At 38.1% G+C, this 27,012-nt stretch overlaps 1 protein-coding gene across 8 annotated transcripts in view; it reads right to left on the bottom strand.

Moving 5' to 3' along the window:
* The window catches only part of GRIP1 (glutamate receptor interacting protein 1), a 663,902-nt gene that overhangs the window by 118,768 nt on the left and 518,122 nt on the right, over positions 1-27,012 (bottom strand). For all 8 annotated transcript variants that reach the window (XM_070409780.1, XM_070409777.1, XM_070409778.1 and 5 more), the window contains 4 exons: positions 25,937-26,082; positions 17,651-17,734; positions 11,881-11,956; positions 9,152-9,297 (listed from right to left, as the gene is read on the bottom strand). In XM_070409780.1, the coding sequence (XP_070265881.1) occupies positions 9,152-9,297; positions 11,881-11,956; positions 17,651-17,734; positions 25,937-26,082 (452 nt within the window). The remainder of the gene's footprint in view (positions 1-9,151; positions 9,298-11,880; positions 11,957-17,650; positions 17,735-25,936; positions 26,083-27,012) is intronic.

Here is a 27,012-nt window from a genome sequence, read left to right as displayed (position 1 = left end):
AACAACACTAAGGGTGTCCGACTGCCTGCTTAGGCCCAAAGGTTCCTGGACTGCGAGAGGGTGCAGGCCAGGCTGAGCCCCGTGCCCCCCCTCCCCCGAGTGCATGAGTTTCATGCATCAGGCCTCTAGTTATCATATAAGTGTTGCATTAAGACAGCTCTGATGGTTAAACTGGAATTGAACGTAACAATTTGAATTCTGGCTCTGTTATTCTTTACCTATGCAAGTTATTTTATGTTCTCTGATTCCTCAAATGGGTAATACCTAGGTCTATCTCTTACGGTAAGAACACAATGTTTATATAGGGCCTTGAACACAAAAGATACTTAGTAACTGGAAGCTGTTATGACTGTACTAGTAAGATGCTAATAGCAGTATATTATTTTAGAGAAAAGACTGAGTTTTGACTTTGGCACTTATAAACTATCATCTAAGCAAATAATTTACCTTGGATTTCTAATTTTTAAAACACCTAATACCTTCCTTTCCTATATCACAAGGTAAGTAAAACAATAATTATGACTTCAACATTTAGCCTTCAACCTATAGGTCCCATTGATAGGTGTCAAGAAGTCTTGGAATGAAAGACCCTCGTGCATAGTTGGTGGGAATGCAGATTGGTGCAGCCACTATAAAAAACAGTATGGAATTTCCTCAGAAAATTAGGAATGGAACTGCCTCATGACCCAGCAATTCTACTTGTGGAAATTTATCCAAAGAAACCCAAAATACTAGCTCGAAAGGATATATGTACCCCTATGTTCATTGTAGTGCTGTTTTATAATAGCCAGGCTATGGAAGCAACCCAAGTGCCCATCAGTAGACAAGTGGATAAAAAATTAAGAGGTACATATATATAATGGAACATTACTGAGCCATAAAAATAAGAAAAAAGAAATCTTACCATTTGTGACAGCATGGATGGACATAAGTGAAATAAGTCAGACAAAGAAATACAAATACCATGTGACTTTACTTATATGTGGAATGTAAAGAACAAAATAAATGAACAAACAAAACAGAAAGGAAGGGATTGGGTGAAAAAGGTGAAGGGATTAAAAAGTACAAATCGGTAGTCACAAAATAGTCACGGGGATGTAAAGTACAGCATAGAGAATATAGTCAATATTATTTAATAACTATGTATGGTGCCAGGTGGGTCCTGGAAATAGCAGGTTGCGGGAAAGGTCTTATTTAAAGTCAGTCTCACATATGTTCACTGAGAAGGAACAAAACTTCCCTAAAATATTCAAATGTGAACTCCAAAGTTCTCATGCACTTTTCTAGGAATGTGGCCTTCGACTTGAACATTGAATGTGTGGTGACCCTGGAGCCTGTAAAACCCTGTATGTTTTCTAAGAACAAGTTTTATTGAGGAAATAGGATTTGTTCACTTTGTTGGCTTAAGTTGCAAATGAATTCACTAAGCCGTTGTGAATTCTTGTACTTATCAGAAAGTGCCAGAGTCCCCAGGTCAGCATAACCCTTTCAGGCTTTCTAAAAACAAAACAAAAACAACCCAAAACAAAACAACACACAAAAAAGGGAGCTTGGTTTCCTTAAGAGCAAATGGATAAAATAGGACAGTGGTGTGAAGTGCACTGTTAACACACTGGGGAGTATAAAGTTAGTATCCAACCGTAGAGAAAAGGAATCCTGATTAGTACCTTGGCAGTTCTCTAAATAGATGGTCAAGAACTGACCTTATGACCCATCTAAGCATTGGTCTGCTACTCCTCTCAAAAGGAAAAGCAGTTCTCACCTACCTAATACATGTACATGATCCCAGAGAAACTGACGGTGCAGAGACAGATTTCCCCTGACAAAGTTCAGCCAGTTTTTCATTTTTCTATAATACACTACAATTAAAAGGCTAATTTTCCCCTTAAGGGACATGTTTAATTTTAGAAGCATAATATTCAATCTGAGGGAACTTAAAGCAATGTTTTATTCATTTATTAAATGTCTCAAAATGCCAAGAACAAGATCCTCGCAGATAATGGCTTCACAGCAGCATGCTGGCCTTATGCCATGATAAGAATGCTGGGAAATAATCCGTGGGACATTTATAACTGTTAACGGGACTGCTGGGTTTCATGCCGTTAACAAGGGAAATGACCAACTTTCCTTTTTAGTTGGCGGTTTTAGCTGTCACCATTTTAATTCAGTCTGAACTACAGTTAAATGTTACCTTTAAACTATTTTTATTGATATTATTTTACTTTGGAGCTACGTCAATGAAAAAGAAGTGGTCATAACTTCTCAACCCTCTTTGAGAAGTTACTAAATTCCAAGAGTTACAGAATATTAGAGCTAGAAGGACCTTTGAGATAATGTAGTCTAGTCCTCTCATGTCACAGGTGAGGAGTAGTGGTGCAAAAGATTTAAAAGATCCTGTCAATTCTCTCACAATGGATATCACTTAAAATATAGTCAAATGGGCCTTTAGAGAAAAGGTAGATGTTAAATTACTAATACTTATGACTCCTGCTCCCATACCACTCCTCATCTCCTTGGCACCTAGTGTAACACTAAACCTCTAAGAGGAATGAGCTCCTGAGCGGTATTCTACGGTATTTTATATCGTTACCTTCGTGTTACTGAGGTATTTAAAAATATCAATGGGTACCTTTTACACTAAAATTAGACTATCCAAATGACTTCAGAGACCTAGAAACTAATGATTAGCTTATTAGGGATGAGCCTTCTAGATTCATGTCTTCCCCAGCCCAAGGACACAATCAGGTGTACCAAGAGTGAGAGAGCAGGCCCAGCAGGGACAGAATGGGGCCAACAGGGGCTCACATGAGAGAGACTGAGAGAGTGGGCTGTGCTAGTGGGTTGGGTTGAGTATCTCAGCTCTCAACTCTGTATTTTGCCCAAAATTTTCACATTCCTTCCAGGAAATGAGAGATTAGACAGAGAAAAATGTTGAATACTTGCAACATTCCTGAGAAACTACACAACCCAGACTGAGGGCTGAAACAGAAAGGTGATGGTGTAGAGCAAGGGTCCCAACCCCAAAAGCCTGCAGGGGACAAGCATGATGTGGACTTGCTGTAGGGTGTTGGTGTCAGGGAAACAATGTGGACCAACTGGAGAGAGTATTTCCAAAGAGGCAACATGGGACTCAACTCAAGCCAGTGGTTACATGCAGGAGGGCTGGCCCAGGGTTCTCAACTTGTTCAGAGCAGCCAGATACTTACATTTTTAAAAATAAAAAGCCCTTGTTTTTAGATGTTGAAAACTAATCCCAACTTTTTAAAACCAGGGAAGAAGACTTGAGAGACAGAATGCCTGTGACAGAATTGAACTTGTGTGTCAAGCCAGGAGACACCTTGGGCTCCCCACTTCTGAAAGCTAATCAGTTCCCTCCTTAAGCTACTCTACATTAGGTTTATGCGATTGGTACACGACTGAGCTGTTTATTGTTCCTCATTTTCTCAATTGAAGACACATCTATTTAGCTTTATCCTCGAGTGACAAAAACTTACCTGAATAGAAGCCTATAAACTTTAAGTTTTAAACATTCTTTGATAAATTTAATTCTTTTGTACTCTAAATATCTCCTGGTTTCCTTTAAGGATTAATAGTTTTATTTTAAATGTTTAATTATTGAGGAATTTACTACTCCAATGAGCTGAATAAGAAAAATATCATTCTTATTTCCCATTTAAATATCTCATTCAAAGTTAGGTAAAATAAAAAAAAATTGTTACATTAATTATTCAATTGTTAAAATTTTTCTTGCTTGAGAAAACAAGAGTAGTAAACTATTTTTAATGGAAATTTGACTCCCCAAAAGTTTGAAAGAGATAATTGAGCCTCTCAGAGTAACAAGTAGGCTGTGTTGTATAAAGAGCTAATTTTACCCCATTTGAGAAAAAAAATCCAAAAGTTGCAAAAAAAGAAAAAAAGCAAATAAAAAGAAAATGTGTTTTGTTGTTGTTGTTGTTATAACAGGAAAGGTTAGTTTAAAAGGAAAGGTTAGTTAATATTTGATGAACAATAATTCTAACTGAAAGTATCCTATATTACAATTTTCTAAGGCACCACTTTTACTTCCCTTTCCTCAAATTGTCATTCTCAATTATTGGACCTTCTCTATAGCCCTGTCTTAACCTAAATTAGGAAAACAGGAATGGGAAAGAAGCAAGGAAGAGAAAAAGGAATATGACTACAGGGAAATACTAGAAAGACCTCAAGTAAGACAATTAGAATACAGAAGAATATTGACAAGTGAGAAGCTGAGAGTAGAATATTATAAAGAATGGAGTGGCTGAAAAGGGAAGGAGGAAAGGAAGGGAGATAGAGAGTGAGGTTCAGAATAAGAAAGGAAAAAGTTGAGAGAGAGAGAGAGTGAGCATAGAGTGGTAAAAAAAACAAAAGAGAAAAAAAGGAACTAAAAAGAAATAAAAAAAAGTTTGGTCATTTGCTATATAAAGTTAACAAAGCTTAGAATATTGCAACAAATGTAGTAGGTAAATAATTTTTCAAAAAAATAAATCTGTGTTCTTTTATGGTAATTAGAACCCTTATGCTAAGACTTTAATTCAAAAGTCCTATCCTGAATTCTGTTGTGGAACTGAATACAAAGAGAAGAACAACTAGCCCAGAGCTAGACTAGTGTGTTTAAAAACTTAATGTACGACTTTAAAAAATCACAAATCAGTGGGTATGTGATAGATTCTTTTTTTAACTGATCCAGGTATATTGGTAACTATTTAGAAAAATATTATTTAAATCCTAAGCAAAATCCTAGATCCAACGATAAAAAGAAAAACCAAAACCAAAAGAAAATAAACTTCAATATGTCAAAATAAAATATATTGGAAATAAGCTACCGAGAAAAGTTTTTACAAAAAAACTAACATCCTTAACATATAGCTTATACAAACCAATTAAAAAAAAACAAGGGTACTTCCAACAGAAAAATGAATAAAGAACACAAGCAGAAAACAGCAAATGAAAATGGCTAGTGTTCATACGAAAAAATACTCACTTGCACTATAAGTTTTTAAAAAGGTAAATTAAAATGTAAATGCAACTTTTACTTAACATCAGAATGATTAAACATAATAACAGTCAATGTTGCCAATCTCTAGTGGGAGCGGTACATTTAAAATACTGCTGGTAATAATATAAAATACAGGGCAGGGCAAATGTGGGTTTACAGTGGTGAGTATGTGAAACACAGAGTTTATTCTTGCATTATTATTTATTAATTATTTTATTATTTTCCATTCAAACAACTGTAAACCTACTTTGCCTCCACCCTGCAGTGTAATCTTTCTGGAGGACAATTTAAAATTATGTATCAGCTATTTTAAAAATAAATATAGTCTAACTTAATGAAATCAGAAATACAGACAAAAATTTGGGTAAAAGGATATTCATTCCAGTTATTTATAATACCAGTCTGTTGGGAAATGGTTACATAAATACAACATTTATTTTTGGATGTGAAATGAAGTAGGAATTTAATTGACTTTTTCCCATGAGGCTAATTGACCCAGCATCATTTGCTGACTAGTTCAATCTTTGTCCACTGATGTAAGACCATACCTCTGTTTCTATATTTGCAGTGGCCTTCTAGTCATTCCATTTTCTTCTGTTGGTCTCTTTACCCCACATTAATATTATATACATTTAATGGCACAATTTTAGAATAAGTCTTGACATTGCTTAGAACAAGTTTCTCTGCTTTCGCATTGTTCCAAAGTATATTGCTGTTTGTTCCTCCCATCTTTCTTACACCATGTACATTTTAGAAAGAACTTATTAAGGTCTCCTGACCTCAAGATCCTTCTGAGACTTGAAATAGAATTAATTTATTAATACATTTGAGAGAAGTGACATCTTTCAGATATTAATATTTCTCATCTAAGAATATGATACAAAACCCTTGATTTTTCAGACTTCAATTTAGCAGACTTTAGATTTAATGTATAAAATTTCTGGTCCTTATGTCATATGGAAAAATGAACACTTTGCTAATTTTAAAATCCTTTAAACCAAGATTTGCTCATAATTAAATTAACTTTTTTTTGTTATTAATTCACCATTATTTTTGACAAATTTTAGCAAATGTTGGAAAATACACTGTAGTAATTTCACTGACATAAATAAATATTACATGTCTACAACAGTACATGTTTAAATCCAAGAGTTCTTGCTGGTAAACAATGTTCAGCAATGATTGGCATATGATCACACTACATCGAGAATGGTAATTGTTTTTTGTCCCTGGGGTGACTTTCTGCAGCAGTTTTAATGTGTGCAGGCTGATGTTCCTACGTGCCCCAGCTGTGTGCATCTGTTTATTGGTGGTGACTGGTGAATGCACGCATTTACTGGAGCTATTCAGTATAAATTTAAATTACTGTAATACATATAGAAAATTTTTCTGTGAAATTAAACTTTTCATACATACTTAATTTTCATTACACAAACATATCTCCCTAAGTAAAAACAGATAAGCTAACTAATTTGTCAATTTTTAAACATATATTTGGAATATCTTCTTTATTGTGTAACCAACTTTCAGGTTTAACAAACACCCCCTCACCCAAATTAACCCACATATTAAGGTTTTACTATATAGATCTTCATTTATTTCTGTATTCTTTATACATCTTAATAGACTCATATACCTTTTGTTATATTTATTTCTTATAGGAACTGTACTATTTTATTTTTGTTATCAATGGTATCTTAAAATTTAACTTTCTGCCCTGGTGGTTTTGCTGTGTGATTAGAGCATTAGCCCACAGACTGAAGGATCATAGGTTCAATTCCCTGTCAAGGGCTGTACCTGGGTTGCAGGTGTGATACCCAGCTCTGGTCAGGGAACATGAGGGAGGCAACTGGTTGATGTGTCTCTCTTACATTGATGTTTGTCTCTCTCTCTCCTCCCTTCCTCCCTACTTTTCACTCTCTCTAAAAAGCAACAAAAAAAATATCCTCTCGTGAGGATTAAAAAAAACAAACACAAAACAATTTAACTTTCTGTTTTTGGTTGCTACAGAGAAATATTTTGTATATTAGTCTTATATCTAGCAACTTAGAGGACATTTTAATGTGTTTCCTTCCTGATGGCCTACTTTCCCCTATATTAGGGGGCTATCTGAGAACTCTGGAGTGTGAAAACTGTCAAGCATCATTAAGAATGTGAGTGTGGGTTGGGGAGAAGGCAGACAGGTGAGTCACCTCATCCCCTCCCAACTGGCAACAATGAGACAGGGAGGAATCTTCTCCGAAGTGCTGCTCAACCCCATTGGGGAGGTAGACTGCAGGCCTTAACAGGCTATTGTTATCTTCAGTTTGGGAGCTGGTTCTTTCTAAGCCTTCAGGTTTTAGCTTACCTGTCACCTCTTCAATGACTACCCTATTATTGGAACCTGCCAACCCTCACCTGTGCCTGCCCTTATTCCCTATTACAGAATCCCATTTATGCCCTTCACGGTAGGTAATGATCACATTTTATGATTGCTTGTTTGGTAAATTACAGTTTACTATCTGTTCCTCCAACACTTGTGAGTTTCATAATGACAGGACGGGTTTGTTATTCTGTATTCCTGGTACTTCCCACTAAGCTCAATAAAAACTTTTAGACTGAACTAATGAGTTAAATATGCCAAACATCTGCTTCAATTTTTAATGTTAACAATGTATTGTATCAACATTTAAAATATATTTACTTGTATAATTTATTTTTGTTTGCACAACTACCTTTTAAAATAGGCATTACTAGTCCCTATTTGACAAATGAGGTAACTAAGGCATGGGGAAATAAGTAACATAGTCTAAATTATAGCTAGAAATCAGTAGAATTGAAAACAGAAGCCAAATCATCTAACTAAAAATCTAATTTAAAAACCATATAACAAAAGAAAAAGAGAAAGAGGGAGGGAAGACAAGATACAGGAAGAATGAACGAAGGGAGAAAAGTTCCTTCATATTTAGGGCATATCATCCTATTTATCCTGCTAAGAACTTCTTAGGTCTCACATTTTAAGCCAGCGGTTCTCAACCTGTGGGTCGAGACCCCTTTGGCGGTCGAATGACCCTTTCACATGGGTCACCTAAGACCATCCTGCATATCAGATATTTACATTACGATTCATAACAGTAGCAACATTACAGTTATGAAGTAGCAACGAAAATAATTTTATGGTTGGGTCACAACCTGAGGAACTGTATTTAAAGGGCCAGAAGGTTGAGAACCACAGCTTAAGCCCTTAGGGAATCTCAGACCTAAGACATTTCATGCTAGGAGGCAGATTAAGAATACTTTCAAGCAACACTGTTCTACATGAATCATACAGAGTGGGAAATAGAGGAGTTTGCAGTTATGCAATATGTTTCTTTTTCTGTGCATAAACTCATGGGTAAAGTCAGGTCACATAATCAAGTCTGATAATTGTAAGAAGTACTTAACAATACGATTTAAGCTTCAATTTCGGGGTTTCAATTGACTCTCTCATAAGTTTTCTGCCTTAGCCAACATGACACAAATCTTTGGCCCTCTTCTTAACATTTAAAAGCCACATGAGACTATCTTCCCAGTTATATTATAGTTATGAGGGTAGAAATAAAGTTACTTTCTATTGGAATCACTATTGAAAGAAAGAACAGGGCACTCAACTTCTGATTTTAATCAATGACATTACATGTCCATTTCCTTTCTTTGTCCCTAAGTCTGATGATGAAATGGCAATTTCCATTAATTCTGATTATCTGGCTTCATATTGTGACATTACAAAAAAAGAAAGGAATCCCCTACTGGGAACTTTTACTCTGGAGTAAAAGAAAAAAATATCCCCTGAGTTAACAATGCTATTTCTGTGCTTTGGAAGGCAAAACTACTTTCCGGCCAAAGGGTAATCCCCATATAAATGCTGATTGCTAGGTGAAACCCACTGACAGAATGAGACCTCCTTATAGAGTCTATTGACACAAGAACTCTAAATTGCTGAAAGGAACCACTCACCTCTTCCTGAACCCAAACAGAGTTATGCTATGGTACTGATGAAATTCTGTCTGCTCCAGGAGGACATAGCAGATCATTCTCTTTACAAAGTAGTTTATCGGGGATGGATGATGACGTGTACTACAGCTTAGGGATCACAACCGAAGGACTGGGACATACCCATTACTGAGACGTCATATTCTATCAGCAGCGTTGCTTCTTGTCCACACTGTTTGAGAATACTCATGGCTTCAGCATGCGTGGTTCCCAGGAGTCGAATTCCATCCACACTGAGCAGCCTGTCGCCAGGTTTAATTGTGCCCTCTCTGAAGGGAGAACAGAGGAACAGTCTCTAGCAATTTAGCATGACGGGGCTTGCTTAGCATTAATAGTCACTTAGCCAACATGGTTCTTTCATACACGCTCTACCATCTACTCCACTTGCATTTCCTTTTAAGCCTCAAGTGTGACAGAAGGAGAGTAAAGAGGTAGCCCCGAACAGGAAATTGCTGCAATATGAAAATCAGTAATAAGAGAATAACTACACATTAGCAAGTAACTAAGTCACCCGCAGTTATCTCTTGGGGTACAAGAGTAATGAAGGCACATTTCTCTCTTCTGGATTTTTGCCCACATGTCTGAAGATGATTTATTAGAGTCCAGGAAATAGCATTCACCTATTTTCCCAAAGCCAGGTGAGCATAAAAGCCTGCTAGTTCCATTCAATTTATTACCAGTGAACCCAAGCAGGACAGGAAGGCTGGTGAAAAATTTCCCTAGTCTATAAAATTTCCTACTGATTTATAAGGCCATTTGGCGATCGTTAAATTGATTCAGTTTCACATTCACTGGAAAAGTCAGGCAAATACCATTCTCCCTGCTGGGACCACAGACACTCAGGGCACTGGGAGAGATCCCTCAGGACCTAGTGACACCACTAGGGCATGGCTTCCAGATCATAACTATCCTGCCTCAGGGATGGTCATCGCGATGAGAAAAGCAAATTGGGGGTGGGGGGGGGTGGGGAGGTGGGGGCACGAGTCTAGGATTTGGGAAGAATAAAAATAACCTCTTAAATATCTCTCAGCTATATAATGCTCTGTTTTGACTTTAAATGTTTATCTTAAATTCTTAGATTTCCTTTAGTCTTACATTAATTTGGTAATTTGTTGTTCACAAACTAGCCTGCTTCTGATGTTTCTGTTGACTCCATCTCTAAATGGTAGTAATCAAGAAACGAAAAAGCATGAGAAGGGAAAATGCCGGGGCTGACCAGCAGACCCTGAGCGATGGATGAATGGATTACTCCAACACAACATTTGCTGTGAAAGAGAGGACTAAGGGACTGTCTGGCTAATGTAACTAGACAGCCCCGATTGCCTGTCTCGTTAGGCTTTTACTGCAGTTTTTATCTTTAGATACAATCAGTAGGGTGAGTAATCTTGGGAGGACACATGTGTTTACATTGTCCTCTAGGCAAGGGCATTCAGGGATTAAGCATAAGGGTTCCAGTAAACACCGGGGGGTCTGCATGTGCACAGACTTGTTTGGAAAGGTCAAGGAATAATCAGAGGTGCCGCCTTCGACACTCCCCAAGTTTCTCCTAAGTCGGAATTCCGATAAACAGGGCAGGTGGCCTTCTACACACTTCCCTTTTCTCAGAATGTCCTCCTTACAAACTTTCCAACCAAGTCTCATGCTTCCCCACAGGAAAAAGGCAACATTTCCCTGGAAAATTTGACTTTGTATTATTCTCTGGAAACAAATATATTTTAGCACAAGTGAAAAAACAGTGTCTTCATATCCTCTTATTTTATATTAAATATTAACTTTTTCAAAATATCTGAGCTCACAGTATGAGCATTGAAGGAAAACAAACCCACACTAGCTCTTCGATGTACTAGTTGAGAAGTCAGTAACCATGATGGGCCTCAGTTTTGTCATCTGTAACTGTAGATACAAATACTTCATTTCATGGGTGGTTGTGAGCATAAAATAAGGTAATGTCTGCCAAGCACTTTGCACAGTTTCTGGCACATGGTAAGTGCTCAATGAGTAGCACTGATTACTATCACCATTTCTATTGCTTAAGGAAAGGTTTTAAACAATTTTCCTGGTCTGAAACATAGTGGGGTCAGGGGTCACCAGTGCACTTTTCTCCCACCTTTCGTTCCACAATATGTAATGGCAGGAGTTATGTTCCCCCACTATTATGGGCTCCGCTTTTGCTGTGGAAATGAATACAAAGATAAGTATCTCTTGAGATACCTAAGTTGTGATTTTACTTGGGATCCCCCCAAGGTTTATGAGATGAAAGCTGAAGGAGCTATCCTTCAGGTAGTCAAATTAACCAGGAAAAGAAAGCACTAGAGACCAACAATACTTCATTTTATTAAAAATTACTTCCCTCTGACATACCTCATCATCAACAGAGGGACTAATAATAATGATAAGGATGTTGCTAATAGTAAGACTCAGACCACCACCACCTGTCTTTCCAGGTCAGGAGATTAGCAATAGGAGCTGATGCCCCTCAAGTGCCTGCCTTCAAGGTGCCAGCTGCCTTTTATCCCAGAGCCACAGCACGGCCAGTCCCCTGCAATGCACCCAAAGCAGCAGTCTTTGATAAAACGGAAAACCTTGAAAGCTAGCTGTTCTCTCCCTTTCACAAAGGAGGAAACTGAGCTCAGGACTGTTGACTCACTTGCCAAAGCAGGGCAGTACGTGTGGCATCTAGAGTCAAGCCTTTCTTTTGATTCCGCAGCCTAAACTAATTCACTTTTCACATTCTCACATATTTAGTTACTATCTATCTTATGCTATGAAATTTATAACCCATCAACGTCTCTGCCAAAGTCCCTAAGCTTTATTAATCTGTTTGGATAGTGACACAGAAAGATGGAGCTTACCTGTCAGCAGGCCCTCCAGGACGAACACATGTTATCACAACGGGACGAGATTTATTTCTGTCATCGTGTGCTCCCCCTGGCAACGAAAAGAAATACAGCTCCTTTCACTAAAAACCTTCGCTTATAAAATGCCAGCTGAGAACTTTTGTTGATGTGTGGAGGAAAATGCAAATTATTTTTCTTCTGGCATATAGTCGCCTCAAAAATCTTACTCATTTTACATAGAGTGTGTTAGAAGTCATCATTTCTTCACCTCTCAATAAATATATGACTGTAATTACGGGTGACATAAAATACTGAACTACTGGTGTGACAAGGGAATCAGCGCATTATCAAGTCCTAGCCCGATGAGAACAGCTGCCAGTTATAAACAAAGTGCCGGTGGGGAGACCTGGCGCTAATTAACCTGGGCTGTGAGGCAGGTGAGTAGGTCTGCAACCTGACATACAGGAAGAAAAACCTGAAGTAAAAGAAAATCATCCAAGTATTTAAAAAAGAAAGAAAAAAATTCAAGTGGCTGAAGTGGCCTCCATTAAATTGGCATGTTCAAAATCCCGGGGGTAGATTTGGCAGACTATGTCAAGCCAATCGCAAAGCTAAATGGGAATTTTAATTTTGTATAAAACATTTCCCATCAATAATTTTTAGAAATATAGAAGCTTTGAGATAGAAGATAATTTATTGAAAATCCTCCTTTTATCTAGGACCCCTTTGTACAACTTGTTTAATCTGTGCTCCCCCAGCATCCACTCGAGACCCACCCCTTGTTCTGCTCACTAGATTGGAGGCAGCCCATTCCACATATGGACAGACACCAGAAGGTTCTTCTTAATATTCATCTTTCATTTAGCTTCCTTCAACTTTCATCCTTGCATCTCTGTTCTGTTATCTACAGCAGTAGAAGAAAAATGTATATCCTCACCCAGCCAGTGTGGGTCAGTGGTTGAGCGTTGACCTATGAACCAGGAATTCACAGTTCAATTCTTGGTCAAGTCACATGCCCAGGTTGCGGGCTAGATCCCCTGTAGGGGGTGTGCAGGAGGCAGCCAATCAATGATTCTCTCTCATCATTGATGTTGCTATCTCTCTCTCTCCCTCTCCCTTCCTCTCTGAAATCAATAAAAATACATATATTTTAAAAGTATGCTCTCTTCTACAAGTGTTTCCTGAAAGTGGAAAATAGTGATTATACTGCTAAGTCTCATCTTCTTAAGGCTGAACATTTCCAGTTTCTTACTGTCCTTCATCTGACCTGACTTCCTCATCTATCACCACCCTGGCTGCCCATCTGGGTGGTCTCTAGTTTGCATTATGTGATTACTATGAATGTTACTGCCAAGTTGTCGTTCCTTAATGTCTGCCTGGTAGAACAGACTGACATTTCCCAAGCTTGGCACAGGTAGGGAGGTCAACTTAAAGAAAGTAAACTGATGAACAAAATAGATCCAGAGACATAGAAGCATGGAATAGACTGTTGAATCTCAGAGGGAAGGTGGGGGTGGGTGGGCGGGTGGGAAGAGATCAACCTATGAACTTGTATGCATAACCCATGGACACAGACAATAGTGTGCAAAGGCCTGGGGCAGGGGGCAGGGGCAGGCTAGAAGGGATCAATGGGCAAAAAAAGGGGACATATGTAATACTTTCAGCAACAAAGATTTTTTTTTTTTTAAAAAGAACCTAGCCTAAGAGAAAAATACTATTATGTAACTTCTCATTTGCAAGGTGATCATTAATAGATAGGTTTGCTTTCCCCAGAAGCAGTATTGATTTAGAAAAGGATTGGGCCTGAAGACAGCAAGAAACTTTTCCATAATTTTGATTTGGAGGTCTAAATTCAAATATATACCAGTAAATGCATATTAAAGTATGAGAGAGATAGCTCTAAATTTCATGATATATGACATTTTATCAGTACTTGAAATGATGAACCAAATTTAGTGACTGGCTTAGGATCCAGAAGTTTGGTGATGCCAAGCAAAACAGAAACCACTCGGAGACCAGTGGTACTCTCAATCCTGGCTGCACACTAGCATCACCCACCTGGGATATTTTTGTAAAAGTATCAAGGCCAGGCAGGGCCACTGTGCAAACCAAATTTGAATATCAGGCTCCATACATTAGCTGAGTACATCTACCTACAATTTTATAGCTGAGAGTGACTAGAAAAAGTTTCCTGGTCTAAAGTGAAAAGTAATTTATGGCAGAGTGATATTTCTATCAGCCCAGACCAACTCCTGTAGCTTGGTGGTAAGGGAGTTAACTGAAATTTAATTTTCCAAGATTTAGGCCAGAACATCATTTTTCATTCTATGGATGAAAGGTTCTATTGTTTGGTGAGCCAAGGTTTCTAGAACCTGTGACATACCATTAGAAATGTAATTCCATTCAGTAGCTCAAAGCCGGTTTTATTGTTCTAAGACCCACTTTAATTGGTTAAGAAAGAATTCTCCTGAACTAAATGAATATGCTCCATCTGCAAAATCTGCCCCTCCTTTCTGAATGTCCTGGTCGTCTCCTTTGATTTAAGTTTAGCTCAATATTTATGCAACTATAAACTATTATTTGCCATGATGACATTTACCCACTGTCTCACTCTGCAATTCTTTTTGTGATTAACCAATGATTCCTAAAGGGTGGATGGTGACCCTTTTTTCAGCATGAAGGACCCTCCAGACAGATCTCAAATTGATATGTTGTTTATTTGTCCTTCATTGAAAAATTATGCAAAAAAGTTAAACACACTTTTTAAAAATATATATATTTTATTGATTTTTTACAGAGAGGAAGGGAGAGGGATAGAGAGTTAGAAACATCGATGAGAGAGAAGCATTGATCAGCTGCCTCCTGCACACCCCCCACTGGGGATGTGCCTGCAACCAAGGTACATGCCCTTGACCGGAATCGAACCTGGGACCCTTCAGCCCGCAGGCCGACGCTCCATCCAGTGAGCCAAACCAGCTAGGGCAAAAGTTAAACAAACTTTTATGTTTAACCAATTCAGTAAGGGAGTTATTAAAGCCTACAAAAGTTGTGTCACCCATAAACTAAAATGGGTTCATTAAGAGAAAGACAAATATCACATGATCTCACTTATATGTGAACAAAATAAACTGACAAACAAAATAGGTCCAGAGGCATGGATGCATGGAATAGACTGACATCTCTCAGAGTGGAGGGGGAGGAGAGGATGGGAAGAGAATAGCCAAAGAACGTATATGCAAATATGCATAGCCCATGGACACAGACAGTAGTGTGGAGAAGGCCTAGGGTGGGACAGGGGGCTGGGTGGAGGAGTACAAAGGGAGGGAAATGGGAGACATCTGTAATACTGTCAACAATAAATAAATTTAAAAAATTAGTATAATACTAAGAAATCTGATGTCCACATAAATCTAGGCAATGTTCAATATTTATTCCTTCATTTATTAAGTGCCTACAATGTACCAGGTAGTATTCCAGCCTCATACAAAAAAACTCTTACGAGGCATGCACACGCAGACAGATGTTCAAAATTCCTGCAAATTGTGTGAAGGAGATTTTTTTAACATTATATCATCAGTTGTCTTGAGGTGGTTGTGGATTTCAATTACTTTTTTTTTTTTTAGTTCTTGATGCTAAATTACTGTTGGTTTAGCTTTTTCATTAGCAATTTGATTGGTTATTGATTAACCATACAGCAACTAGTGATAAATATTTGAACCAGCAAAACTTTCACTACAGCTTTCCAATAATTAGGCGTGTAGGCATGTGATCAAGTGCCTCCGTTCATACCTATATTGCAGAAACAGATCTGTATACACCACCTCGTGCTAAAATTACTTGTAAACTGACTTTTCATTACATTCATTTACTAGTTCTTTTACACAGAAATTTGGAAATGCTTAAGGTAAAAGATGAGGGTGAATCGATCTTCTTGTTTCATCTAAAAATAGGACCTGGTCAGAAAAATGCAATCACAACTGGTCTAAACCACTCAGTGAGCTCCTCGTTGCCCATTTTCTTTACCACTCACTTGGGCACTTAATCAACTTATGTCTAAAATTCACTGAGCTGTAATTGACTGTAGATAGGGGTCCTGTCTTATGACTCCAGAGTACTTGGCCCTATGCTGACATGTTGACGAATCTTTAATAAATATTTGATTGATTTATTTGCTACATGACTAACACAGAATGAAATCTAATGCTTAAATCTATTACTCAGTCATTTAAGGTAAGTCTATAGGACTGAACACATCTCATTTTTTCCTTGATGTTTGTAAATTTATTAAGATATTTACTTTTAATTAATGTTTTAATAAATTGGGTAGAATTTTTACTCTGATGAAATACAACATATAATAATAGATAAAAATAAATCAAGAAATGTCAAATCTTTAAAGATTCCTGATGCCTATATAGTTCCCTCACTTTCACACTAGGATTTATGAGTTGTTAATGTCTGTGCAGTCTTTAAGAAATAAAGCTGCTAATGAGAAAAATAGAATGTTAAAATCCAAAATTACAGCTCAGAATGAAGGGTTTTATAGACAAGTTGGAATCACTCAAAATATTTATTATTAATGTCATCTCCTCCCATAATAAGATGAGCTGAGCTGATGTACAAAGGTGCCAAGGAATTAGATTATCAATTCATCTTTAGAAAGCTATAACAAAATGTATTAAAATAAGAGAATAAAAGTTGCTTAATCCTAGTGTTTTAAATCAAATCAAGTAATACTCATCACATCAACACTTTTTCCCAAGGGAAACAATAATCTTTATTTAGATTATGAAATCAGGGATTTATGACAACATGACTTTTTAAAATTGTTGTTCTTTATCTTTAAAAAAATTAAATTACTATATAATATTGTACATTAACTATACAACATAATTATTTAACATCTATATACCTAACAAATTTATCACATGATTAAGTGCAATAAAGATCTGGCACCATGCAAAGTTATTACAATATTATTGACTATATTCCCTATGCTTTACGTTACATTCCTGTAACTTATTTATTTTATAATTTGTTCTTCTTATTCCACTTCTTTTTTGCTCATCCCCTATCCTTTCCCCTCTGGCAACCATCACTCATCTACAGTTTTGACTCAGGGATATAGAAGAGTATAAAGGGAAGGTAAAAGGTGTATTGAAAAGTGGCAAATAAGAAGGATGACTGTGAACAGATAAGGTTTACAGACGTGACTTCTTGGCTCTGTGTTAACAGGCTGAAAATAAAGCTAGGTCATTTGGATTCCACTTTGATTCCCACTCACTGCTGCTTTATTTCTTTAAAGAAAATGAACTAACAAGCAAAATAGAGATAGATTCATTGATAGAGAGCAGGCTGACAGCTGTCAGGAGGTGGTGGGGGGTTGAGGAGGTGGAGGGATTGAGCAAAAAAGAAGAAAAGAAGAAGAGAAAGAGCTTATGGATACAGACAACAGTGTGGTGGTTGCTGGGGCAAGAGGGGTTGGGGGGAGGGGGCGGGAGAGGAGAGCCATAGGGGGATAACTGGTGATGGAAGGAGTCTTGACTTGGGTGGAGAACATATAATACAGCTTATAGATGATGCGTTATGGAACTGTGCCACTGACATACCTGTGTGACTCCAATTAATTCAATAAAAAAGAAAGAAAGAATGGGTGCAAATACTATAAAACGACTTTATGTGCTGGAAAGATCAGGGTTTTTGAGGATGACTTTCTAGTTCACTCCCAATATTTCACTGACAAATTCTCCAAAAATATCTGACAGTTTATTAAACCATCACCTACCTCGTATTACAAAACCAAAGGTATTGCCTTCTTTATGTAATGTGACCTCCACTGTTCGGAAAATAACACTCGATCCTTGGACAGCTAAATGTAGAAAAGAGGCAGGCAAGCATAAGTTTAAGTCATAATAACATTTCTATATTAATGTGGCATGTAATATTGCAGATTCTTGTTGCAAATAATTATTGCTTTGAGTATTAAAACAGCAATAATTTGTTTTCAAAGAAATGTTAGAAAAAATAACTGGAATAACATACAAATACCATAAGAGTCATCTGCACACACAACTCATACAGATTCAAGTGGAATCAAAATCACAGGCACTTCTTTTTCTCTTGTGTAGCCAATTTCTAGGTAGAGGGTAATATTCACATTGTTAAAACTCCATAGAACAAGAGAGACACTTTTCATATGATAAATAGAATTGTTTTTCCTTTGTGAAAAGCAAAAACAATATGATTTGTGTAAAACTAATGAAACAAGTAATGTATTTATTTTTGCAGCTAGCAAAGGAAGAAAAAGTAATATTCTCAAATTGCTATTAAAAGATTAGGCTGATACAAATAGATTTTTTGACATGATGCAAAGCAATTAAGCAAAAACATCAACAACACAAATGAAACTTGGAGGGCAAAAGAAATCCTAAGTACATTCAAAATATTACTACTGACTAATAAAATAAAGATCCACTTAATTTTATTTGATGCCATGTTTTCCTGTTTATTGCTCTCATTTCACAAAATGAAATTACATTTCCAAGTTGCAATCTCTAATTATATTGCACACAGTATGAGTTTATAAATTGTGTGGAGGTGTGGTCACTACACTATTCTCTAAGACTGCTTTAAAAAAACTGGTGAATAATTCTGTTATATAGTACACTATTGGTGAATTAAAAACAAAAAAAGTCCACAAATTAACATTTCATCATTAGGATATAAAATTGGTTTTACTCATGGAGACAGAAAAGTTTGCAAAGTATAGAATGTGATGGTCTTAGATCCTTGTATTAAATTTTTACAATGATGTCTACTTATCTAATGTTATTTTCATGATCAATGACATTTTTACATTGTTACTAGATCTTGAAGGTTATAGTGTATAAAACTATCAACAAGAAATATATAGACAGGATTTAAGGCATTTAAAAAAATAATACTTCTTGCCATAACAGAAATAGGAGATAGCTTTAATTAAGTATTAATTACAATTATTTTACTAGAAATTCTGAATCCTCGAAGGAACGGACATGATTATGTAAAGCACTCAGCTAAATTCACAAAGCTGCACACATCTAGCTGGGACATAAAGTACAATAAGAACTTGGATCTGCCGAAAAACATAAACCTACAGCTGACCAAATGTTTCTGTGCATTGCTGATTTAATTAAATGTCATATTCTTGCTCTCAGGGGAATTTCATTTTATTCTAATCAGCTAGGTCAGTATATACAACTAGCCGAAACCATTGAGATACAGATTTAATTAAATAAACAATTTGAGTTCAAACCAAATGTTTTCTTATTTCTATGATCCACTTCTAAGAAACTGATTAAGCACATGAGCTTTTTGTTCTATTGGTAAGGGAGAAAAGGAAAAGATACAGGGAGAAATAATTCATGAGCTTCTACTGTGTGCCAGGAATTCTGCAAAGTAGTTTGCAAATATTATTTCACTTAATCATTAAATCAACTTTCAATTATATACAACTAAATCTAATTCTGGGCCACCTGTCCTTGTTGGCTGGGTGTCTGCTGTGGAAGGCAAAGCACTGTCATTTTAATTTTGCTTGAGCTAAATCTAGCTGACCACCAAATCTTACAATCAGATCTAACGTTAATATAAAGACTTTTAGGATTATCTACAGCTTTAGGTTATTCACACTAATGATGTTCATTATTTACAAAGGTAAATGTGAATGTTGACTACATTTTAATATACTTAATGAAATAGATTTGGTCTTTATAATTTTTTTATTGATTTCAGAGAGAGGAACCGAGAAGGAAAGATAGACACATCAATGATGAGAGAGAATCATTGATCGGCTGTCTCCTGTCCTCCATGCCCCCTACTGCAGATCGAGCTTGACACCCAGGCATGTGACCTGACTGGGAATTGAACTGTGACCTCCTGGTTCATAGGTCGGTGCTCAACCACTGAGCCACACTGGCCAGGCTGGTCTTTATAATTTTTATTTGTATGATTGGTTCTGGGTGACTACATTTTTATATTCAGAACCAAGATATTTTATATTGCCATGTGAATTTTACATGTGTGTTTGTGGACATAAACGTCCAATTAAATGGTTTCCCCAAAGAATCATATCTGGTACATAGAAGGGCTAGGTAGAAACCAATTTCATAGTGAAGAAATACTTCTCCTTGGTATTTTAGTTGTACTGTTGTCCTTTGTTTCTATATGTACCACATGTGTATTCATATTAATTTACTATGGTAAATTATATTTTTCTAAATTACATACTACTTCCCTGACTCCTCAACTCCTACCTGAACAGGGGAATCGGAATTGTGTTCTTTCCCACCTCATTATGTTAGGCTTGCCCATGTGACTTGCTTTGGCCAATGGAATGTTAAGAGTGTGAGCAGTGATTGGAAGTGTTTTTCCACTACCACTGCCACTGGAAGAGCTTTCCCTGGGAGCTGCTGCTCCTTCAGATAGAATCCCACAATGATCCAGGCGGAAGAGATCTGAGACTGCTCCTGCCCACTACCACCACCACCATCATCATCATCATCATCTATCTATCTCTCTTAGAATAAGAATTGAGATGCCCTAACTGGTTTGGCTCAGTGGATAGAGCGTCGGCCTGAGGACTGGAGAGTCCCAGGTTCGATTCCAGCCAAGGGCATGTACCTTGGTTGCAGGCACATCCCCAGTAGGGGGTGTGCAGGAGGCAGCTGATCAGTGGTTCTCTCTCATCAATGTTTCCAACTCTCTATCCCTCTCCCTTCCTCTCTGTAAAAAATCAATAAAATATATTTAAAAAAAAAAAGAATTGAGAAGAAGGCTGTCACAGAGACATGCTTCAACACATTTATTTGAATTAATGAAGAACTCCTGATAGAAAGCTAGTCTGATTTAGCTGATGGTTTAACAGTGAGGATTGCCTTTGCCAACTCTCTGCTGTATTTTCCATAAAATAAGACATATTCCATAAAATATGTAGCTCCAAGTTTCAATAAAATAGTACTTAAGACATATAAAGAAAATCATGCCAAAAAAATAAATCTTTTTGAAATATTTAAGCTTTATGGATAAAGAATTTTAGGTGTTAACTAAAAAGATGGGTGAGGATTATATAATATTTCAAAATTCTTTAGCGGTTATATGGTAAAAAAAATTTGAAGGCAGCGCTCTAGACTTTAATACATAAACACCTGATACTGTTTGGAATTTTCTTTCTAAATACAGTCTCAAACCATCACATAATTTTAAAGTCAAAAAGAACTTTATAGCTTATGTAGATGGACCATTTCATTTTCATAAAGACACTGAATCTTGCCCTGGCCAGGTGGCTCAGTAGATTAGAGCATCATCCTGTGCACCAAAAGGTTTCAGGTTCAATTCCTGGTCAGGGCACATACTTAGGTTGCAGGTTCAATCCCCAGTCTAGGCATGTAAGGGAGAGAGCCAATCAATGATAGACGTTTCTCTCTCACCTCTCTCTCTTTCTCTCTCTCTTCCTCTATCTCTAAAAATCAATAAAAACGTAGCCTCCAGAGAGGATAGAGAAATTAAAAAGAAAGAAATGGAATCTTAGAAAAGGTAAGTGGTTTTCCCAAGATCAAAGTTCCATCTTTCATCTATCAGATCACACACACACAACACACACACACACACACACACACACACACACACACACACACACGCCCTTCCACTTTTTTCTAGACTGGGTGGGAGCAGGGTGGTTGGCTGAGGCTCAGATTGCTGTGATTAGTGAAAGAGTTAGCAATCTCGGCCTCAGGCGATCTGCCTTCAGCAGCCAGTGCTCCCCCAGGGTCTCACTGCTGGCGGCTTGCTCCTGCTTGGGCTGCCTGAGCACAGTGAAGGAGAGGCGTATTAATTCCTTCAACCTCGCTGAACACAAAGATCTTATTAATTTATCCAAACATAATAGAAAATGACAGAGATAATCCTTGGAGAACAGACCTCTCCTATCTATCTACTCCAAAATTCACACTTTTGTGTTTAAAAATAATTTTCCTATTTCTCATCAGACTTATTGCATGCAGAAGGAAATGCTGGTATATTCACCAAGTCATGATAGGTTTTAACCCCTGATATGTCTGATACCCACCCTCTCCCCTTTAACTCTATGGATGCTATATTTATTCAGGATATCACCTCTCTTTTGGAAAACTGTAACAGCCTTCGGTTTATAGCTTCTGATATATTCTCCATTTGGTTTTTAAAATGATAAGTCTAAAAACTCAGGTCTGGAGATGCCATTCCTTGGCTTTATAAGACTTCAAAGGCGCTTCATTGCTACTTGATGCCATCCAAGATCCACCCCCATGGCTCACATGGCCCCCATTGTTGCATTCCTGTTGCTGTTGCTGGCCTCAGTCCTCTCAGCCCTCCAGGCCTCTCTGTTTTTCTCTGTGGGCTCCAGCAACTCCAATCTGTGTGTAGTTCAAACCATGCACTGGGCTGTGTTCTGACCTCCTTGCATTATGCTCTGCCTAGAAACTTCCTCTTCCAACTGGACTTGGCAAATCTCCATAAACTTGGCAAATCTCCTCTACTGTCCCTAGCCCTGGAAAGCTATCCTAAGAGTTCCTTTTAGGAAGAGATTGTGTTTTATTGATTTTCATATACCCAGTGGAGTAAAAATGCTAAGTCAAAGAGCATTAGCTCTAGATATCTGGTTTCTCTTAACTCCTTGGCATTGGTTTGAAGTAGCAATTTCAAAGCAAACAGACTCTTTTAAAGTTCAAGAAAACATAGTACTTTCAGTGTAATAATAATAAAAATGGCAATAATCACTAATGTACTATGGCTTATTGAATACTTGGTAATGATCTAAATACTTTACGAGATTATAGCCTTGAATTCTTAGAAAAATTTTATATCTATTATAGCCACTTTGTAGATAAGAAACCCAAGGCTCAGAGAGTTTAAATAGCATGTCCAAGGTCACAAAGCTAGAAAGGGGAAAAACTGACACTTAAGCAGTGACACAGTCCAAGCTCTCTACACTGGATTTCATTGCCTTCCCTTGCTGAAAATGAAAAATGTTGGCAAGAGTTCTGAACACAGACTTCTATTGATTTTGTTATAAAATCACTGTTAAAGTTTTGGTGTTAGATTTTATATTAAGTACAAGAACTGGTGATTGGTTATGTATACTCACTCCCCGCGTGCTGTCATCTGTTCCCAAAGCTACAACCACCACCTATATTCCCATTAACCTTAAATTTACATTTCCAGCCCGGATCTTTCTCCCAAACTCCAAGCCAGACCTCCAGCTCTTGACATTTCTTCTTTGCATGTCAAATAGGCACCTCAACTGCAGCATTTTAAGCAATGAACTTCTGGTCTTTCTCTCGCAAATCAACTCTGCCCACCTTCTTAGCCACCTCATTCATGGCAACTCCATCCTCTGGTTGCTCAGGTTCAATGTCTGGGATGGCCCTTGACTCCTCTATTTCTGTGCAACCCACGTCAAATCTGTCAGAAGATCCTGAATGTGATGGGCCGATATGGCTCAGCTGGTTGAGTGTCAGACCATGCACCAAAAGGTGACTGGTTTAATTCCTGGTCAGGGCACGGGCCCAGGTTGTGGGTTCGGTCCCCTGTTGGGTGCATGCAGGAGGCAGCTGACTGATGTTTTGCTCTCACGTTGATGTTTCTCTTAACCCTCTCCCTTCCTTTATCTCTAAAAATCAATAAAAACATAAAAAAGGAATGTGATGGTGTTTCTCCACCACCACCTCTCACCTGGATCACTTACAATAGCCCCCCAACCGGTGACTTAGCTTCTACCTTTGCCATGGCCGTCTATTCTCACACAGCGGCCAGAGGGAGCTTTTGGAAATACAAACCAGGTCATGTCACTCCTCTGCCCCTACATCATTCAGAGCAAAATTTAAGGACTGTCCAATGGTCTACAATAGTACCTCATCCTTTACATTCTGACCTCCTCTCCTACTTCTCTTCATGCTCACTCTGCTATAGCCACACTGCCCTTCCTAATGTTTCTAGAACAACTCCAGATATATTCCTGCTGTTGGATCTTAGCACTGGCTGTTCCATCTTTCTGCAATTCTCTTTTCCCTGAAATCCACACAGCCAACTTTCTCACCTCCTTCAGTCACTGACTAATGTAAGTTTCCAAGAGAAGCTGTTCCTAACTATCCTATTTAAATTGAAATCCCACGCCAGCACTCAACCCCTCTCCTTGCTCTTTCTTTTTCCCACAGCATTCATGCTATGTAATTCACTTATTTATTGTGGTTTTATCTTGTTGTCTGTCTTCCCATTAGAATGTAAACTCCACCAATGTACATAGTGGTGGCTAGAACTTAATAAATGATCAATAAATTATTGCTGAACAAATACATTGTAATTGAGTATTAATATTCAGTCTAAGTTCTCACCAGGACAGAAAAGCAAAGAATTTTCTCAGAATAGCATCCCTGTTAATAGCTTAATAGAAGGAGAGGTGGTTGTAGAATAGCACAGCTTAAAGGTAGGGCAGCAGTAATACATAGCATAAGGTATACCTCACACTGAAGAAGCATATGGACTTTGGAGTCAGGGAGCCTGAGTTCAGATACTGACTTTGCTGCTTTCTCATTTGGGAAAGATATTAACTTAAGCCTCTGTAGAATGAGAATAATAATGATGATAATGCCTATCTTGAATGTTGATTAATTTGTGTATTTATTATTTACCAAAAAATGTTTATTGTTCTAAGTCAGTGGTCGGCAAACTGCGGCTCAGCAAACAGCTCGCGAGCCACATGCGGCTCTTTGGCCCCTTGAGTGTGGCTCTTCCACGAAATACCGGCTCTTCCACAAAATACCGACTTCTGCACATGGGCCACAAAGTTTCAATCGCACTGTACGTATGCACCCGCACGTGGTATTTTGTGGAAGAGTCACACTCAAGGGGCCAAAGAGCCGCATGTGGCTCGCGAGCCGCAGTTTGCAGACCACGGTTCTAAGTGCATTACAAATACTCATTTAATCCTCACAACAGATCTATGAGTAGTAACTAATATGCCCATTTTCCAGATGCTGAAACTGAGACCCAGAAAGCTTAAGTAACTTTCTCAAAGGCATATAGGTAGTAAAAAGTGGAGCTAGAGTTCTAACTCCACTTTTTACTACCTACATGCCTTTGAGAAAGTTACAGAATCTAGCTCCACTTTCTACTACCTATATGCCTTTGAGAAAGTTACTTAAGCTTTCTGGGTCTCAGTTTTGGCTACTGACACTGGAGTTCAGCTCAGCTATGCTGACTGTCCTTGTGATGAGAAATAAATGTATCAATGCAAGTCAGGTTCCATATAATGTCAGACATTTATAAGTTCTCAAAATGTGTTGGCTGCTCTTGTTACATTATTATTATTATTATTATTATTACTTGACAATAATGTGTTCTAAATCAATTTTCATGCTTCAGAAATTAACATAACTATAAAGAATCAATATTAAACATGTTTCTCCTAAACCTCGACACTAAGTACAAGGCCTGGCTGGAACTTAATGCACAGAACTTACAAAGATGGTTACTGTTTATTAAAATAGCTTAACTGGCATATACAATGTTCACAGATCACCTTAATAGAAAGCCAGTTCTATATAATTTTATTGATATCAACACTCTTTTCAATTCTTCCTGAGCAGGTTATAAGCTTATCAATTCAAATAATTACTATTATTTTTAATCCTCACCTGAGGATATTTTTTCCATTGATTTTTAGAGATAGTGGAAATGAGAGGGAGAGACAGAGAGAAACACCGATGTGAGAGACACACATCAATTGGTTGCCTCCCGCATGGCCCCCTGCCAGGGCTGGGAGCCTGCAACCGAGATATGTGCCCTTGACTGGAATTGAACCCGGGACCCATCAGTCCCCAGGCCGACACTCTATCCACTGAGCCAAACCAACTAGGGCTCAAATAATTTTTAAATATCAAGAAACTATGCTCTGCCATCCCAGTAATGAGACAATGATGGCAAAAAGGAAGAAAATAAGAAACAACCTTTTAGGCAAAAACGTGGTGCAGCCGTTCTGCCTTGGGTGACAAGTACTTACAGACTGGCGGCAGCTCATACTCGACTTCAAGAACCACTCTCTCCCCCACGTTCTTCAGCAAACTGATGATCTCGTCATGGCGGAACTTGGCCAGGTTGATCCCATTCACGGCTTTGATGTAGTCACCCACGTCCAGCTGGTCACTTCTGCAAAATAGGGGATGTCGCCTCAGTGGACCCATCCTCTCCACAGGCCTGTCCGACTGCATTTCCACGTTCCCTTCATGATTATCACGCAAGGCCCACGGAGCAGCAGTCCCGGCCTCTTGGGCTATGGCTGGCTCCTGGGAGTGGGAATACAGCCAGGTGGATGCGAGAGTCCACGGACCCCTCTTACTCATGCTGACTCTTTGCCTTTAGAAGTCTTGCTCTGGATCTGTGGCTGTCTCTGATTTTTTCCCCAACCCTTTGCCTCTTCTATTTTTAGAGAGAATCATGAAACAAAATACAGAATATTTTTTTTAGTTACTCTGGCCATAAAGGATTGGCTATCTGGGGGTGCAGGGCGGGGGGTGGGGTAGGTTATCCAGATCCTGGACACACCAGGATTTTTACTTTCTTCACATTCTTCCCCATTTTTGCCACCTGTCTTTTGGACATGTCACAGCTTTCAATATCTTCGCTGGGAATTTGTTAAGGAAAGCATCAGCTTGTTTTGCTATTTACTGCTTACAACGTGAGTGACAAAGAAGAGTATTGGTGAAGGAGAAATTATAACAAAAATACTAGGTTTCGGTAACATTCTTGTTTCTTTTTACCACCATAATAGAACCCCAGCTACTTGTGGGCTTTTAGTCAAACTCTACTTGTAAGCCAAGAGCAAGCAGCGAGACGAATGATAGGACTTAAAATTAGGACCTTCAATAATATTTTCTCTCCAAATAGAAATACCTAATTCATTTATTTTATATAAGTTCAGCTCCAATCATTCCTTTTTCAGCGAGCCTCCCTAATCCGATGCAGCCTGCCAGACATGCTGCTACGGTTACCTCGGGTTTACTGACACTCACTGGGCAACTTAACCGCCGACCGCTCTGGCTCTGTGACAACTCCTGTTGTCGTTTTTCACTATTATGC

Source organism: Myotis yumanensis, unplaced genomic scaffold (assembly GCF_028538775.1).
Source record: "Myotis yumanensis isolate MYYU_CA2020_CCGP unplaced genomic scaffold, mMyoYum1.0.hap1 SCAF_3, whole genome shotgun sequence".
In the NCBI taxonomy this organism is placed as follows: Eukaryota; Metazoa; Chordata; class Mammalia; order Chiroptera; family Vespertilionidae; genus Myotis; species Myotis yumanensis.
This window is presented reverse-complemented; position numbering and strand designations above follow the sequence as displayed.